The sequence below is a fragment of the Rhinolophus sinicus genome, linkage group LG09 (genome assembly GCF_036562045.2).
Source record: "Rhinolophus sinicus isolate RSC01 linkage group LG09, ASM3656204v1, whole genome shotgun sequence".
Lineage (NCBI taxonomy): Eukaryota > Metazoa > Chordata > Mammalia > Chiroptera > Rhinolophidae > Rhinolophus > Rhinolophus sinicus.
In genome coordinates, this window is record NC_133758.1 from 10349922 (window position 1) to 10369686 (window position 19765).

Genomic DNA, 19765 nt, shown 5'->3' on the forward strand with positions numbered 1-19765 from the left:
AGCCTTCCACAAACACCACCAGCCTACACTTCGCTCTCCCTTGCCAACCCTCCAAGGCACTACTACTGTTTCATTTCTGGAGGGAGTCAGGATATGGCCTGAAGACCTTGTACGCTGCTGGTGTGGGTGTTAACCTCTCAGAGAGCAAAGTGGCACATCTTGGAAAACTAACATGTTCTACAACCCAGCACTTGCTGGATTTATATCCTAGAGAACTCACACACACGAACCAGCGGGCTGGTACAAGATGCTCCTGTTTATCATAGCAAAAAACACACCCAAATGCCTGCTGACAAAATGGATAAATATGTATTTATATTTACATGTTCCCTCCCCCATGCAATGGAATATTGTAAAGTTAGTGAAAATGACTAAACTGCAGGAAAGCAATATCTGGACCAGAAAACCAGCTGCATTGAGACAATCACAGAAGACAGGTCCAGGACACCGAGTCTATAAAACTCCAGGACACGTGGGGGAAGAGGATGGAAAGTGTGAGAACAAATTTATAGTAGCAGTTACCGTGGGGTAGTGGGGAAAGGAGGGAGAAGGGACGGGTAGGAACACGGGCAGTGACACGTGCACATTTGCTGGCTAAGGGGGACGCCAGTGCACCCTAAACCATCAGGGATTCTGTGCCCACTGGGTCCAGCAGGGACACTCGTTTGATGGCTCCAGACAATCGTTCAGTGCCCTGAGAGCTGGAGCTCTTCTGAGTTGTTGTGTGGGACATGGGGCGACAACCCGAGGGCCTGGGCTGAGCGACAAGACGTCACTCATCACCAGAGGACATAACTTATCTATGGATACTTGGAAATCGCCTGCCCCTCGGCTCTTACCAACGACTGATTGCGTAAAAGGTGACTTGAGCTTGGATTAGAGAAGACAGAACCAATGAAATAAAGATACTCAATACCGTACGGAGAGGGTTGCCTGGCAAACAAAACCATGTCAATAAACTTGAGGAAGTGGATTCGGTCCTCTACACTTTTGGTGAGAAGGGGCCTAAACCAGAAGCACAGCCCTAGGGTGACAAGGGCTGTGGCTGGGCCACTGTGGGAGCCTCTGGCACAGCATGTGGTCAGTGAGCACAGAAAGCGGTCTCCTTTCAGTCACACAGGCAACCTGCAGTCAGGCTGGGGGGGTGGGGGGGGCCTGAAGGACGTCAGATGGTAAAGACTTTGGGATTCACGGCCCATGTTACAGGGAAACAGTGGGCTGAGTCTTCAAAAAGAAAAAAAAAATTACGATGCAGGATGTCCTCCTTTCACGTTTACAAAATTTGCAATAAAGCACAATTCTTAAGCTGTTTTTCATTTTTTTTATTGCTGTTAATTCAAGAAAAAAAGGTTGCATAAAATCCAATCTGTTCTAGAAATATAAGTGGCCTTTCCAGTACATAACATTTCAAATATCAAAGTATATGGTAAACATACAAATAAGGAGAAGGTAACATACCTCCTATGTACAGTACAGTATTTTAAATCATAAAATAAGCTCCATAAAGTACAACTGGCAAGTGACTCACAATGCAGTCCGTATGTGGCTTATCAAAACTCACTGGAACTCAACTGCAGTTTAACAATTAATTTAATAGTGTGGTCCAAAAATACCCCGATCAAATAAAATATATTTAATCAAAATAATTTCCTTTACTCGAACTTTTTTCTTTTTAAATTAAAGCTTTCCTCTACCCCTTTACACCCACCCCTCTCCCTGCCCCTTTAACCCCCACCCCTGAAAGTTTCAAAATGTACATTGGTGCTATAAATATAAATGCTACCTATGAAGCATTAAATGAAGCTTCTTTTTTTTTTTCAAGTTTTTCCTCTTTCTAGTGATCTGTGAGGCTTCTGAACCAAGACCAAATATTGAAGTTCCCTGCTGCAAACCAACGCCACGGCACCCACGGAAGTCTGTCGTCTCGGCTCTGCTCTGAACGGGAAGGGACCCGAGCCCGGTCCTCACACGAGGACTGCTCAGCGGGCGCTGCTCGCGGCTGTGGAACGCAGCAGTCCAAAAAAGTCACCCCGTCTTCCAGGTAACCTCAGTGCACTTTAGGAAATCAAAAATTACCTGGAAGCAATTTAGTACATAGATTGGCTTTCAAAAAACCTTTGTTTAAAAAAACAGCAGCATTATTCACCTTAGTGCTGTGACACTGACACAATTAACCCCGGTCCCCCACACTCAGAGTCCAGTCTTTCACATTATAACCAAGCACAGTGGTGAACTGTGAGGAAAGGGACGCTGCCATGAGAGACAGGTTAGGGAACAAATACCTGACGTGTAGAAATGCAGAGCTTCTGTTCCGATTGCAATAAACCACACACATTTGAAACACAAGGTAACACTGTAACAGTTGGCGCAGGGAAAGAAGAAAGCGTTACTTAAGTCGTGTCCCTTAGCAGGACACAGGTAGACAACAGCTGGCTGTCAGCGGTCATTACAAACACACAGGAGAGCAACATTCACACTACTTTGTTCACTTTATGTGTCTCTCTGAAGCAACAGGCTAAAACAGTATGATGAAGTAAAAAAGGTGTTACTTTTTGTAAGAAAAAGCTCTGTCCACATTTTTTCAGTTTCATATGGTTTTACTTCTTCCTCTCTCTCCCACTTATTTTCATTTTTATTTGCACAATAAGCACTGCATATATGTGTTGACGTGATGCTGTTTATTACATATATACACACCATTTGGGGAATCTCACTTCTCCCTTAACATGAAGGGGAACATTTTACCCTCCGTTTATACACAGAGCAGTTGACAAGTGTGGGCCAATGCACCACCCAAGACTCCTGAGTTGGTGACTAGAAAGAGGCAGGTGGTGGGGAAAAAAGTGTAGTTTAGGGTGAAAGTGAGAAAAGCTGGGGAAGAAGCAAAGTATCTGTTTTTCAAAACCACATGACTGTCACCAGTGTTGTAAAAAAGGTCAAATACACAGTTTTAAAGATTCAGTAAACATTGCACACAGCAAGTATTCAGTGTAAAAAAAAAAAAAGCACGTATCCACATTTTCCTTTTGACAGTTTTGTTTGGATGTTTAAATTACACATATCATACAGATAAGCCTGTTGTTGAACCAGGAGACCAGAGGCTCAAAAGCAATGTATTCTGTTTTTGTTTTGGACATTGGTACAAGACAAATGAAAAACCCCAAGTGCATAGAAATCTAGGAAATGTACAGACGAAGAAACAAACAAAATACCTTTCCTTTCCTCCCCTCCACACCCCACCATGACTCCCCACACTTCAGTGTTAGGTAGGCAAGCTTTACTTGTTTCAGTCTGCAGAGTCCAACGTGTCATTAGGAGGGGGGAGGGGAGGTGCGTATCTCAGTCTGTAAGTGCCTAAAACGGGAAAGACAGAACTGCTAAGTCACTGCTTACAAGGCAATGCATCACACACCACTGCAACACATCACAGGCGCATGCGGGGCAGAAGGCATTGTCTGCACTACCACCATTCCGAACTGATCAAGAAAATCCCTTTTCAGAAGTAATATGAAGTTTGTGCTTTAAGTTCAACCTAAAGCCGTCAAACTCAGCTTCCTTTAAAAATGCCAAGTATATACTCCCAATTCAAGCCTTTTTTTTTCCTGGGTGAGATCTGGCAAAGTGACAAAAGCCAAAGACAAGTGAAGGATAAAGGTTTGAGCTCTACCTTGGAATTTGGTATCTTACTCATACTTATGTAAGAACATTTTCTTGTTTCTAGTGGTAATATTAAACTTGGTTCAAATTCCCTTACTCCCAAATCAGTGCTTAAAGTATTTCATTCCTTCAAATGCAGTAGCATTTTTTAAAAAAACATCTGCCGGGAAGGAAGAGTAGCACAGGGAAAAGCTGGGGGCAGCTGGCGATGCACAGATGTACTAAACAGCAACTGAAAACCTTACATGGCAGATGACTACAGTAACTTCCTACTTTTTCAATATTTAAAAATTTTGCTTACTTTATGAAACAGGATTGTAGCTTAAAAAAACAAAAGTGCTACAAGCAAGAGATCTGACATTCTATAATGCAAATTCCCATTATATTCCTTAAAAAGTGCCTTTATGGTTTAGTTCCTACGTGGAAACTGAATTCCTTTGCACCTGGCTTGTGCGGTGTGACCTGGGTCTACACTAGGTTGATGGTCGGCATGTTATGATTTGCCACTGAAAGCACAACACCTGTAAACACACACACACCAGCTCCTTCCGCTACCACGCGATCCCCGTGCCCCACGGGCACACTCAGAAACAAGTCCTCGGGGAGCTGTCGGCATTACCTGGCTGGCCGGCCTCCAGGGACGACTGCTTACACTCCTGTGCGTAGTGCCCGCTGACTCCACAGTTGTAACACGAGACATTCCCGTTCTTCTTGGGCCCTGAACCGCTCGTGTTGGCAACTACACTGGGTGCTGGATACGTGGGGTAGTATCTCCCAAATCCTGCTACCTGCTGCATGCCATAGCTGGCCTGGGTCCCGATGACGGGGTCATGCACCAGTCCATTTGCATATGGGGTCTGAGGCAGAAAGAAAGGAAGTTGGTTTCCGTTGCTCTGATGTGCTTGGTTGAGGTAGCTGCCATTGCAGATGGATTGCAGAGGGAAGATGGGGACGCGGTACACTGGGCCGGGCATCGGGTTGGGATAATAGTAACTACTGAGCTGGAGGCTCCCACTGGTTCCACAGCTGCACCTTCGCCCACAAGAACCACAGGGCCCTGAGCCCAGCTGCTGCGGCGGCAGGAGCGTCCCATTGGCGTTCATGTTCCCCACGGCGCTGATGTAGGACGTGCTGTCGCTCTGCGCAGTACTGTGCGTCAGCGCGGGGCTCGGGCTGGGGGCGGGACCTGGCGTGTGCGTGGGAACCGCGGGGCCCGACTGGGCCTGACTGCTGCCTGTGCCCGCGGTCTGCGTGGACGTGGCTGCCGTGCTCAGCACACTGGAATTCTGGCTGGGCAGCACACTGGCAGCCAGGGGAGAGCCTGGTAAGCTGTAGGACGCTGGTGGCTGTGCAGCGGAGAGGCCAGCTGCTGGGAGAACGACCTTCACACTGGGAGGCTGGGGGGCTGTCCCTGCGCTCCCCTCCATCTGAGGCACCAATGGACTGAGTCCTACCACTTGGGATGCAGCTTTGGTGATGGGCTCCGTGGCAGCAGCAGGAGGTCCCGGAAAACTACCTGGGTTATGAACTGGCAGAAAGGCAGTGCTTGGTGAGCCGAGGCTCGGGCTCCCCACTGGCTGCTGCGAGACGTTAACGGTGCAGCTCTCAGAAGATCCCTGCGGCGGCGGCAACTTCAGCCTCTGAATTGTTAGGTGCAAAGCAGACGTCCCGCTGTGCGGCAGGAACGTGGACGGGAGAGGTAAAGGGGATGCCAGGAGCTCCAGGTGTTTTTCTGCTTCTGCAGTAGAGGCTGCTGGCCCTAGCACCCCAGCAGGGGCTGAATTGGCGGACTCCCTGATCGCAGAAAGCGCGACAGGGCTCGGAACGAGCATGCCTAGCGTCTTGCCGTCGGCAGATTTGCGCGGGGGTACGATGACGTCAGCCTTCTGAGCACCGCTGTGCATGAAACAGTGTAAAGTCGGCATAAAGGAAATACGCTGATACTGGGGTGAGTTTAAGGGATCCTCTAAAAGGCTTCCGTTGTCGTTTCCTAATGAAGCGAGTTCAACGGCTGGCTTGACAGTGACAGTCTGGCTGACAGAACCATAATTTGTAAACCTGGTGGCTGATGGATTTCCAGAATCCTCAGAATTGCTGTCTGTGTCTAAGGGAAACAAACACAAAGAGATGCTATTAACACAAATGTTAACTCCCATCTCTCTTGCTTCTCAGAAATAAAGTTTAAGTACATCTAACATAAACTATGAAGTCTGGAACTGCAGTAAATGTGTCCCTTCAACTTCCTAACTGCCAAGCTGACCTTCTTGTAACTTTTGGCTTTCTATGGACTTTATTTAAGATATATAAAGATGCTGGAAAAGGCAAAACTATGAGACAATAAAAAGAAATCAGAGTTGCCAGCGGTGGAGAGTGGGGGAGAGATGAATGGGTGAAGCACAGGGAGTTTCAGGCAGTGAAAATGCTGTGTGTGGCGTCAGCGAGGGACACCTGTCATTTACACAGCTGTCCAAAGCCACTGGAAGTCCATCCCCCGAGTGAGCTCGCAGGTAAGCTCTGCACTGTGGGCAGTCACGAGGTATCAGTGTAGGTTCGCCCTTGGTAAAACATGTACCATCCCAGTGACGATGCTGAGAATGTGGGGCCCTGTGCAGGAGGAGCAGGGGGTACAGGGGAAACCGCTGCACTCTCCTCTCAATTTTACTGTAAACCTAAAACTGCTCTAAAAAATAAAGTTTTAATAAAAAAGAAAATCTACGGAGAGAAGCAACAAAAGATTGATTGGAGACTGAATGAAGCACATTATAAAATATAGATATATTTAATATCATGTTATTACTGAGAAAAGGATCAGGTATTTTTAACCTTACTCGGGTGATTCGCTTGATTTATATTCTGTACTGCCAAACCCAAGGTCTTCCTATTTGTCTCATATAAATGATACAATTTAAAGGAGCTCAATCAAGACAGTATTTAACGCAAATATCTAGTGGTAGGGAATGGAAGAGATTTTTTTCTTTTTTTAGAATGGAATAAATATTCATCCTTTTAAATATTTCAGTGGGGGAAAGAAAATTTAAAGCTACTATTACAGTCATATCACAAATGTGCTAGAACACAAGAATGGCAGACACGAGAGCACTGCCGCTTCTCCAAGGGCAAAACAGTCCAGAGCGGCAGATACAAAATTATACTGCACTTGTTCTTACTACTGCTTCACTTTCACGTTTGTATATAGAAATAACTTCAATTCAGACTTCCCCTGGATTTCCTGACTTTTGGCATAAAGGAGGCAAAAGATAAAATCTAAATCATGATTTTTAAATAGCATAAACCAGGTACTGCAATAATATGTAGAGACCATGCAATTAAATGTAGTGCTTATTTGAACAGTTTTGTGCTCATAAATATAAGCAGAATTGCTTTATATACTTAAAATGTTTATATCTGTTAAGGTAATAGCTAGTTATACGCAGCTAAGATAATGAAAACTTTTTAAACAGAACATTAAAAAAAAATCATACAAGTCCTTCTGGAGGAAGGTTAGAACCCTACTCAGTGACAGAGAATGTCAATAGTATCATTAATTCAACTATTATAATTTACATTAGATACAAAAAATTCAATTTATCAGTAAATGGTTCCCGCAGAAACACCCCTTAATAACTGAGGTGTTTACTGCTAACCTTTGCAAAAAAAAAAAAAAAGGTATCCGAAAATGAACAACTTATTTAAGGCATTATTTCTATTATCTGTACCATCACTATGAGTAGAGTTCAAGATAAACATTTAAGTCCAAAAAAAAGTATAGCATTTCAATTAAATTTCTATACGAACTGGGCTTTCTTTAAATCTTAAGTCACAGCAAACGGCCTCAATATTTTCCCAAATGATTTCTCAGCATTGTAAGGACTCATCTAGCTACTTAAAAATAAGTTTTGTTCTTGTTTGTGTTGACTTTGAAAAGTATTAAATCTCAAAACAAAACCCCAGACGCACCCTCCACAAAGTAACCCCAGCATATGGATGTGCTGGTAACAATCCTGCCAGAGGCTCAACCTGCACTGTCAGCTTCAGAGCCACAGGATCATCTGTGCGTCCTACGGAAGGAAGCACACCCTGTGAAAGGAAACATACTGACAGCTTCTCAGCTCTGGATAAGGCATCAAGACTCTCTCACTGAGCCTTCGGAAGAGCTCTCACAGGTCACTCTCACTGTTTTCTTTCAGGAGGAAACTGCCTGTCGGAAGTGCGGTGCTGCTGCTGACTGGAAGAATGGGTGTAGTGTCACTGCACACTACATGTGCTATGCCTTGAAAATAACTGCAAAGTAAAGAGTGGCTTTAATTGCATGTAAGTTCCTAAGACATGACCTGATACTGTAACACAGAAGCTAGGGTCTCAGCTGTGGACTGCCCAGGAAGAGGCCACACGTGGCTGAAACGCCGTGGTCTAAGGATCTCTACAGGTCTTTAGGTGGCCCAAGAGAAATCATTTACTACTGCCCTCCAGCACGGGTGCACCTTACAACCAACATGTTACCAATCAGATGTTGTCGTCCTGTGTAAAGAATGACATCCTCATTCAACATACATTTTTGAGATCTCACCTGTGGAATAGCAGAGTAAGAACCTCCGATACTACTCCATTCCTCCTTAAAAGCAACAAGAATCCAGGCAAAAACTGTCAAAATCAAAATTTTCAGAACTCTGGTAATTAACTACAGGCTTGTAGTAGTCTGAGGAGTATTGATTCAAGAAAAACAGCTAAGTATCTTATGAATAGTGAGCACTGGGCATTTCACTTTGCCTAATTCTCACCTTCTCCAGCTCTGAAGCAGCTTTGTAAACTAACAGCGCAGCACCTCCAGTAGCTATGAAAATCAGCAGCCCAGCAGCCTGGAAGCAGCTTGGGTCCGCCTCTCTAAAGCCCCCACCCCAGAGCACTGTCACGATTTGCCTGTGTGGCAGCTTGAGCCCACTCTGGGTTAACAGGTCTTTATCCACAGGGCATTTGTTACAATGAGTCAGCAGCAACTGTTTAACACCTTGGCTGCCTGAGGCAGCATTACCTGTTGGGGCTAACAAGAGGCTGATCAAAAAACTTACAAGGAAAAACTGGAGAATGAATTGTCCACAGGAAGCTTTGAAAAGCTTCCATACATTCCTGAAAATCTAGAAGGCTACCCTCATGTGTAGGGCTGTACGCATGCCCAGGAAAGACCTGAGGAGGTCCCAAACTCTCACTTCTAGCTGACCCTGAGCCTCTGTTTAAGGAGTAATTAAAGACAAAATACATACAAAAACAAATAGCAAAATGGCAGATGTAAATACTACCTTATCAAAAACCACAGTAAATAGATTAAACACTCCAATCAAATGACAGAGATGGGCAGAATGGCTAAAAACATAATCTAACTATATGCTGTCATTAAGAGACATACTTCAGATTCAAAAACACAAATAGGATTAAAGTAAAAGGATGGAAAAAGAGGTACTTTACAAACAATACCCAAAAGAGAGCTAGAGTGGCTAAATTACTATCAGATAAAAGAGTAATTCTTTAATTACTATTTTATTACTGTAAAATTTCTTTAAGACAAAAATTGTTATTGGAGGCAAAGGATATTTTATATAAATAAAAGGGTCAATCCATCAGTAAGACATAAAAATTATAACTATATGTGCCTCTAACAACATACAAATTTTCAATCTTTCTACACTAACTCTACTTTTTCTTATGGCTGCCTTCTACTTAATTTCATATACAGTGAAATAAGTTTTTAAAAAATCAATAATGCTGGACCTGCTAAGTCAATAGTCTACATGATACCTTTTATACCAATTAAATTTAAAATCAATAATGACATAAGAACATAAAATTACTTATGTTTGACTGATTTTAAGAGACAGCACACATTTCCCTCCACCACCCCATGTCCCTTCCAAAGAACACACCTCTGTCTTTTTCTTCTTCACTTTCAAAACTCTCTCTTCCATCATGCCGTGGGCTAGACGGAGAACTGTAGCTCTCTGAAGATGTTTCTCCATATGTGTCGTGTCCAGATCCAATGTCCAAATTCGCATCTAAAAATAACAATTCTATTTTTAAAAAATGATGTTAAGTAGTTAATTTGTGAATTGAGCCATTACAAATTAGTGACAGCTATAATTTACTTTTTTCCCCATTTTCCTATAATCACCTAAAAAGCTGGTCCTTGACCTAGGTAAAAATTCATTATTAAATCACAATTTTATTGAAAATATTTGATAAATACATTCTTAAAACAAAGGCAGAGGAGTAAGTCAATCTCATTGACTTTTAAAAATCTGAGTTAAGGTTCTTTGTACAATCAGTCCAGTAACAGCATGTTGAGGCACTTTCTAAGTCTAGCTATTTTAACAACTCAGAACTTGTTGGAAATTCATTCTTTCAAAGACCTAAAGAATAGAAGTGACTGCCAAAAATGCCTATTCATTTAAAACGACTACGCCTGAGTACTCGAGAAGAGTGAAATCCCATCTAGTGGGCTGCGTGGCTCCTTCAGTTCTGCAGGAAGCCAGGTGACACCGAGGTGGGGTTGGGGCAAAGTGGGAACCTGTTATGATCACTGGCCACATGTGTTCCGAGCACAGAGGCGAGATCACTGGTAGGTCTAGTGTCAGACATTCCTACACTGGCCCTTAGGGTATCATCCTATGTACTTCTGCAAACCCAGTAGCTAACATAGTTTCTCCCTTGCAGCAAGCATTCAACGTCCTTTGTGTATATAGTTTAGCGTATAAAAATGCCCCCATAAAGGATTCCAGAGGAATCTTAAGAACTGTAGATGAATGAATCATTTCCATGGCAACCTGGTGGAACCAATAAAAAGTTAGTAACTATTAATCACTTGGACAAGTATGAGTTAGAGAAAAGATGTAATTTGCGATGTGCAAGTTAGTTGACTAATCTGTGTCATTTAAAGGGAATAAATTTGTAACTGTTAGATTGTTAAAGATGACCTAGCCAAGCCCAGCCATTCAAATAGTGAATGAATATTAAATAAGAATAAAGTTATTAAATCTTGCTAATTCCTATTGAGTAATAAAATACCAAACTTCCAAGGGAAACCTGAACAAAATCTCAAGAAGCTCTAAGTAGCTGAGGAGTTACCTGGGTAGGTAATAAATGTACTGAACAGTAACCTGGAATATACTTATACACAATAGGTGCTGAATTACCACTCACAATGTGACTAAGGAAAGGGATGCCAGCCAACACCAATGGCTATCTGAAGACAACCTAATGTGCCATAATGACCAAACAGCCTGGACTTTAATTGGACTAATGAAAACTATAAAACTGTGGCACATATGGAAATTCTGCACATAAATATTTCATTTAGCATATAACAAAATGAAAAATTTACAGATTAAGAGAATCAAAGATTCAACATGATAGTCTCAAACCAGAAATGATGAGCTAAAAGGGAACCACGGGGTTGGTGAGCCGAGATTTGTTCACTCAGTTAAACTACGGTGGAGTCTTTGAAACTTCAAAGAGTAAATTACAGAATATGCTAACAACCAAAAAAAAGCAGCTATTTCTCAAAATGACACAATTTAAAAAATTACTTTCTTTAGATTATACAGCTAGTAAATATTCTAATCACATTATCATATATTAATTTGCAGTTTTCAAAGAACTGAATACATAAATAGAAATCTATACTAAACACAAATTTCTCTTTTTGGTGATCCAGAAGGTCCTTCAGAATTGTGTACTTTGAAATTTTTATAATCAGAAATTACATGATACTATGGAAAACAGTATGGAGGTAGCTCAAAAATCTGAAAATGGAACTACCTTATGACCCAGCAATCCCACTCCTAGGTATCTATCCGGAGAAATCCAAAACTCCAATTCAAAAATCTTTATGCACGCCTATGTTTACTGCAGCACTATACACAATAGCCAAGACATGGAAACAACTGAAATGCCCATTGATAAATGACTGGATTAAGAAATTGCAGTACATTTATACAATGGAGTATTACGCAGCCATAAAGAAGAAAGAAATCTTACCATTTGCAATGATATGGATGGAGCTAGAGAACATTATGCTAAGTGAAATAAGTCAGACAGAGAAAGACAAATACCATATGATCTCACTTATATGCGGAATCTAAAGAAAAGAATAAGTGAATGAACTAATCAGAAACAGTTTTGGAGACATAGAGGAAAAACTGAGGGTTGCTAGAGGGGTGGGGGGTTGGGGATAAGGGGGAAGGTGAGAGGTTTAGAAAATAGTCGGTAACCACAAGATGGCCATGGGGTTTTGAAAATTATTTGGGGAATGTAATCAATAATGTAAAGATTTTGTAGGGTATCCGATGGACATGTGTCCCATTTGGGAGACCACCTCAGGGATGATGTAGATGCCTGATCTCTGCACAGTACACCTGAAGCTGAACAATACTGAATGCCAACTATAATTTTATATAAATATATATATGTATGTATATTTATATACTTGTATGTATATTGTTACAGGAAGCGGAGTACAGCATTAGGAATAGAGACAGTGGAAATGTAATGGCTGTGTGCGATGTCAGAGGGATAGTGGATGGGGGAGGGGAGTTCACACAGTGTGAGGGATATAAATGATAAACGTCTAAGTTTTGCTTTATCTTGTGCACCTGAAACTAATAAAATTAAATAAATAAATAAATAAATAAATAAATAAATAAATAAATAAATAAAAAGAAATTACGTGATAATCTAGAGTTAGAAGGTGTGAAGGTGAGGATATGCCAAAGGATATTCCACAAATTGCCCACAAATCTCCATTTTAAACAGAGATACAAACTTTTTTATCTGTTATCATGTCTCAAAGGGTAAAAGACCGTGCAAGACAACAAAAAGCAAAAACTTACATTAGCCACTCTTCTAACAATAAAAGTCCTGGTTATTAGTATTTATGAACAAATAGAAGTTATTTAGACGTAACTGTTTAGACACATCAGAACCATAATGAAAGGCAGTTAGAGACTTTAAATCACTGTAATCTTTTAAAAGAAATTGAGAGATGCCACAAGCAACGACTGAAGACTGAGTGATGTACTGGAACAGAGTTCTTAAAAATGTAGACGAGGTAAAGCTTACATCTCTTTAGCAGAGAGAGTTAAAGCCTGAGAATTTAAAGCAAATACATTGCAAAGAATACGGAGGACAAACTACACCGACTGCTTTTTGGGAGAACACGACATGGAATGGAGGGAGGCCGTGAGGGAGTGATTTTGTTCCCTTTTGGTCATTTAGAATTTTGAACTACTGAATATGTTATTACTCAAAATGCAAGTTAAATTTTTAAATTAAAAATAAATAATACTTATCTTAAACTAGATTTATTTAAAGATCTGGACAACCTACGAATCAGAAGGACCCAATGTTTTCAGCTTCAATATAGTATGTACATTTTATGATATGCATGATTTTTTTCATAGAAATCTTAAATATCTCTTGAGTTTACTGAATGCTAACGGTGATTCCTTCTTGACACCTTAATATTTTAAAGAGAAATTACTAAATAAGGGATTTTTCTTAATTTGGAGTTGGCATGGGGCGATCGGTTAGCTCAGTTGGTTAGAGCGCGATGCTCTTAACAACAAGGTTACCGGTTCAATCCCCTCATGGGCCACTGTGAGCTGCGCCCTCCACAGCTAGATTGAAACAACTACTTGACTTGGAGCTGATGGGTTCTGGAAAAACACACTTAAATAAATAAAAGTTTAAAAACAAAACAAAACAAAAACGTTGGAGTCAGCAAACACCTGAGCTATATTTGATATCGGTGACACCAGTTGTACAAAGTATATTTCATTTATAATCATGCCCTATATGTATAAATATATATGAATCAGTGACATATGTAGAGGACAAAACAGAATAAGATTTACCTAATCAAAAATACTGAGGTTGTACTTTCATAATATTTGAAAACAAAGAGAAAGGATTTAGAGCTTGAGATGTTATTAAAAAGCTCTTAATTAACCTTTATAGTGCACAGCGCATGTTTTCTGCTACTTAGAATGGTGAAAAGGAACTACATTATTGAACACCTATATGCTCAGTAGTAGGTAAATACTTTCATATGTTAATCACATTTAATTCTTACCATCTGGTTGAGTTAGGTATTATTCTTGTTTCACAAACGAGAAAACTAAGGCCTCAGGGAGGCCACACATTTAAGCAACTGGTGGAGTATAAGATTCAAACTGATATCTGTCTGACATCAAAGTCCGCAGACTTCTCTGAAAATCTGAAGCTAAAAAGGAAAGAACAAACTTCTTTGGTGAGCAGTAATTCCCAAATTATGTGAGAGACCGGAGACAGAGTGATCATGTGAGGGGGGTATATATGTATTTGACAGACAATGTCAACTGGAAAGTGACCAGATTTAGTACATGCTTCAGAAGACAAATATGGTGGCAGAAAATGAACTAGAAGGAGGTAAGAACCAGGGAGACCCGGCAGAAGCTATTTCCAATCATCCATTGACAAAGACCTTTTTGCCTTACTTTAGCTTTTTCCTCCTTTTAGCTGCCATCACCACTGGGAACCTCAAAGAGAGCTAAGTGTTACAATACACTCATAAACAACATGGCCTTTTTTTCCCTGTGTCATTTTCCCCCCAAAGACAGCTCAGTTATTTTAATTCTGAGTTGGCCTGATGACTTTCGAGTCTAAATTAACCATGTTTCCTTTATAAATATTCAATCTCTCTATACAAATATCGAGTGTAAAAATATACCCTTAAAAACATATCCTCGTTATTTATGTTGCATCAGAACTGAATGTACTAACATTTGAATAAAATCTAAATTTTAAAAATCCTTATTTGTGGGATCAACACGTGTTGGGTGCCCAAATGAACAAAGCATTCCCTAGAGGTCTGTGGGCTTTTATACTTTTTTAATCTTTACCATTAATAGTAAAGGTCAACATAACACAGAAAAGCTATCAATGAACCCACAAAAGGGACATCTCTCAGTTAAATGAATACAAAACCTTTCACCGAAAAATAAAGGGACCTTAAAAAAATGGTGAAGAAAAGGAAACCATACAAATCTAGTACCACAAAAATCTGAGAGTCTGAATTCCCCTAACGTCCCATAAAACTCCACAGAAGACAGTCATTAAAACATGAAAAAGTCAACAACTTTCCGTAAGAATTGGTCCAGGCTTCCATGAGGCTGGAGAAGATCTCCCAGGTCCTCTAGACCTCCCCTTTGGAGGAGGCATTGGCTCGAGAAGGAAACAAGTGAGGAGACTGCTGGTACCAGAGGAAGGCAAATGTGGGTCAGTATAACTGTAGCAAACGGAATGCTTACCTCCATCATTGACTCATATTTCCTAGAATTGTTTAATTCAGAAGTTGTTGTTCACATCCATGCAGGATAAAACGATAATATCAGGATCTGACACAATAGTTCAATACCTACTATAATAGATATCATGCTAAATATATTTAGGTGATGGGTATGTGAAAGAAAAACAAAAGTTCTTACCTTTCACAGAAACACCCTGGGCACGCTGAGGAGTGGAGAGTCTAATACCATTTATTCTACTATTCAATCTGTTGTCAGTTTTCTTAATTTTCTCCCTAAACCAAAAGTACACAAGTTACCAACATTTTTTATAAGGTTCTCTAGGGAATACATTAAGTACACTAGTATTACTAAAGTTCCCCTCAAAAATTTATAATTAAAAAAAATTTTAGGTATAATCTAAAAGCAAGATTTAGTGTACAGTTCTGAGAGTTGTGCCTCTCTAAACTGAATATAATATTTGACAATAGCTTTATTTTTATCACCTGCATTTATTGATTATTTTGAACTAAAAAAGTAAAGCACAGAAATAAAAATATAAAGAAAACTAATGGAAAAATATTACTTATACTACATAAACTAAACAAGCCCATAATCAAATGCAGATGTTGCCTTTCCCTCCCCCACCCCAATTTGTATTACTGGAGGCATTAAATTGAACCTACTTTTCTATTTGTGGCTTTCCCTTCTTCTTATTTATTGAAGATAAGCTTCGTTTTTCAGTTGAATGCTAGTGAAAATAAAAAATAAATTAAACAGACTAACGCTAAACCATACTCATGGAAGTGTCCTATTATTCTGATATCAGAATAACAGGCTCAGTTGTATATTCTAATACATTTTGATTTTGAACCTATTTTTGAAGTTACCTACCTGAACCACTAAAATTTTTATATTCCGACAATATAAATCATGAAAAATTCATCTACTTTGTAATTTGCCTTTTCTTTTTTTTTTTTTTGAAATGGTGAAAGAGAAGTTTATTAAAAGAGAGTACACTCCAGAGAGTCGGGAGCGGGTGGAGCACAAAGGCAAGCGGCTTGAGAGGCTGCGGCTCAAAGGCGCAAAGGCCTGCAATTTGCTTTTATTATAAAATGGACCTTTCTTCTGACCACAAAATAAAACACAATCAAGTAACTGGTATTTACTGCAGTTTTACCAGTATTCTTTCAAAGTTCAGGTTGGTAAAACTGCAATACACAATTTTGTCAACTCTAAGAAGAAAAGGTGCAGTCACTGAAGTGGAGGGAGAAAAAGTATAAACAATGGACTCTGAAAATAAGCCACTAAGTAAGTATTGCTAAGATAACATTCAATTTCTCAAAATATGCTTCAATGCTTTAGAGTCCATAAAAATACATTCCAGTAAAGGTTAATGTTTGGATCTGAGTGTTGGCCAGAAATAAAAATCAAGTTGAGAAATACATTTCCTAGGGAGAAGGCGGTTCTCTCATAGCCGTACCAGTAAGCATTCGCCCTGTACTAGTGGTGCCAAATTACCTAAACACATGTGAGAACACTCTGTTTTCTGATTACACCAACGCCTAAGACAGCAAGTATGTCCTAATTATATTCAGAAGTGTCAGTAAATTGGCCCAATTATTCATGAGGGAAGGTCAGTTCCAAAATTCACATCACCCGTAACAATGTAGTGAGTGAAATATGAATAATTCTTTCCAAAGCAAAAATCTGGCATAACAATTTGATGTATCCCTAGTTAGAATAAATACATTAGGCGTCACATCAAAACGTACTAATGTTTTGAGCAATAAAAGCAAATCTAAATATACTTTTTCAGGTTTAAGAGCTTAGGTCATATAAACCCATTAAGTTTAAAGTCTCACACTTAAACATTCCTTCAGTTCTTCTTACCAGATACACTATCTGACATAATATGCTTACAGAACTCATCGCTCACCGAGTAGCAATGCTTTACAATGTGACATGAAGACAAGACAAAACCCCAAAATACCTGGTCCGCTAAGGCCCCATAGTGCTCCGGGTACTGTACGGTGGGGCAGCTCGGCTTCCTCCAATCCACGATTCCATTCTGTTCAGAATACTGCATGGTGAGCCCATCCAACGGAGGGCAACTCGTACCAACAGTGCTGTCAAAAGCCAAGTTTACACAAGTGTAAAAATCTGTTCTCAATAATCTAACCTACTATATACCATGCCATGAAGAAGCTACAGTAATCCTTTCTTCAGTGTATTTTTACAGACTGCCCAGTGATAGCTCTAAGGAAAACACAAGTATACCACGAGACTAAATCAGTATACAGCTATCTTGTCTAGTTAACAATTAGTACCTTTCTCTAAAAAGATCGATAATCAATGCACATTCTGTCTTTATATGCCATGCAATGATCATCCTGCACCACTTACAGCTGGGTTATAATTATAACCCCAATCTTGAGAGAACGGCTGACTAAGCACTGTACATCTAAGGCATACGAAGATACAGACAGGATAATGTGACTGAAAAAGAAACAGACAACAGAAGCAGATTCAAAGGGAATCCAGAGAATGAAGTTATTGTACATAATTTTAAAATAATAGTGCTTAATATGGTCAATGACTACAAGAAGATTGAGAATTTTGAAAAAATATTTAAAAACCAACACCAATTTAAGTTCTAGAACTGTAAAATAAACTGAAATTAAGAACTCAATGAATAGAAACTGATGAAAAAAATCAGGGAAAAAGAAATTTGGTCAGAAGAAAACAGATGAGAACTGAGGAAAAATATGAAAAATGCAAAGCAGACTCGTGAAGCAGAATTCATTCAAAAAAAGCTACAAATATACTGTAGGAAAACTGCTAAAAACCAGACAATGAGAAAATCTTAAAAAGAAATTGGAGTTAGAAAAAAAGTCACATTAACTTCCAAAGAACTGTAAGATTAAAACAATGGATGCCAGCTGTCTCAAGACTGAGTTCCCCTTAAAAGCAGAACCTGGGATGACATTTGATTTGGGAGGTGAACCCAGGAAGCAGAAGCAAGAAGTGGGGAGAATGAAATAGGAGAGGGGAAAAAACACCCATGTGAGGGTCCATCACTGAGGGTAACAGATGCTCAAACTGGTTGGGATCTCCCAGAATTATCTACCCCAAGGACAGGAAGCTGGAGTCCCCCATCAGTTGAGGAGTGACTCTGGGCAAATTAACTTGTACAAGCAGGCCTCATAAAATCAGCAAGGGCCCTGGGGCAGAAGGTGGAAAGTCTTGTGGCATGGGCTTGCCACAAGTCGTCACATTTCTGCTGCAAATCACATCAAGTCACATACAGAGCTGGGCTGAGAGGATATGATGCAAGGGACCAAAGGCATTAGACTAGAAGACAGTGACACTACGGGCAGACCTCGGAGATATTTCGTGTTCGGTTCCAGACCACAGCAATAGAGCGAATAATGCAATAAAGTGAGTCACACAATTTTCTTGGTTTCCCAGTGCATCTAAAAGTTAGGGTTACCATAGGCTATGAAGTGTGTAATAATAGCATTATGTATTAAAAAACAATGAACATGCCTTAATTTAAACATACTTTCTTGCTAAAAAATGATAACCACGATCTGAGCCTTTAGCACGTCATAATCTTTTTGCTGGTGGAGGGTTTTACCTTTAATTTGTTAAAAAAATAAACAAAACAAAAACACAACATCTACAAAGTGCAATAAAGGGAAGAGCAACAAAACAAAGTATGCCTGTATAGTTTCAAAGAACAGAAAATAACTGCCAACCTGGAATCCTATATCCAGCAAAAATGTCTTTCAAAAACGCAGGCAAAACAAATATTTTATTCAGATAAAAACAAAGTGAACTCATCACTGGCAGATGTGACTACAGGAAATACTCGAGTGTTCTTCAGTTGGATGGAAAAATGATCATAGGTGGATGCCCAGACACACAGGAAGGAAGGAAGAACAACAGAACAATCAGTTGTAAATTAATAAAAAAAAGTTTCATGAGGTTTAAAATACAGAGAGAATTAAAATAATAACAGCTGTAACTTGTAAGTTGGGAGGCGATAAGTAAAATTACAGTGAAGGTTCTCACTTGGGAAGTGATACAAGCACAGTTAAGATCACACCTTAATAAGTTAAAGGTGTACAATATAATCTCTAGGGTAACCACCAGAAAAATCAAAGAACAATGCCTAACTATCAAGGCTAACAGAAGAGAAAAACAGAATAAAAAAGCCACCCAAAAGGAAGAAAAGGAAACAGAAAATATAGGACAAATAGCAACCAAATAGTAAAATGGTAGAAATATAGCCAAGTATATTTCAGTAATTAAGGTAAATGTGACACTGATTTAAAAATGCACAAAGACATTTATGTTTTAGGAATTAGATACTTACTTCACAATGGGACTTTTCCCGGTATGTTTCTTGTGGATTATGGTGTGCTGTAACACATCTACAATACAGGGAAAAAAAACAATTTATAACACTAAATGCTGCTGCAAAAATCCAAAAGGATGATGCAACTCATTTATGTGATCATAACAGTGTCCATAGACTGTGTGGAGCATTTTTCACAGAAAACTCCTTCAAGAAACAATTTTTCAAAGGACACAAATGATCGAATTTTCTTAAACAGCCTCTCAAATGTGTTCTACCTAACAGCAAATCAATTTTGTCCAAAACTATGAAAGTTTACTACAAGTATGCCAGTGCAATGCTAAAACATTCAGTTTCAGGCTCTTTTTTTAACCATTAAAAAAATAAAGTGTCTCAAATATTTAAAAAAAAAAAAGTATCTAGTAATATAACTAAC

General features: G+C 39.7%; 1 protein-coding gene across 3 annotated transcripts in view; it reads right to left on the reverse strand.

Annotated features, from left to right (window-relative positions):
• Positions 1–1307: 1307 nt before the first annotated feature.
• ZCCHC2 (zinc finger CCHC-type containing 2) overlaps positions 1308–19765 on the reverse strand; it is a 52578-nt gene continuing 34120 nt past the window's right edge. For 2 of the 3 annotated variants that reach the window (XM_019729324.2, XM_019729322.2), the window contains 7 exons: positions 19348–19405; positions 16960–17095; positions 15653–15717; positions 15168–15262; positions 9573–9716; positions 4277–5761; positions 1308–3354 (listed from right to left, as the gene is read on the reverse strand). In XM_019729324.2, the coding sequence (XP_019584883.2) occupies positions 3287–3354; positions 4277–5761; positions 9573–9716; positions 15168–15262; positions 15653–15717; positions 16960–17095; positions 19348–19405 (2051 nt within the window). In that variant the 3' untranslated portion in view covers positions 1308–3286. The remainder of the gene's footprint in view (positions 3355–4276; positions 5762–9572; positions 9717–15167; positions 15263–15652; positions 15718–16959; positions 17096–19347; positions 19406–19765) is intronic. The other variant, XM_019729323.2, reaches the window with a different exon arrangement.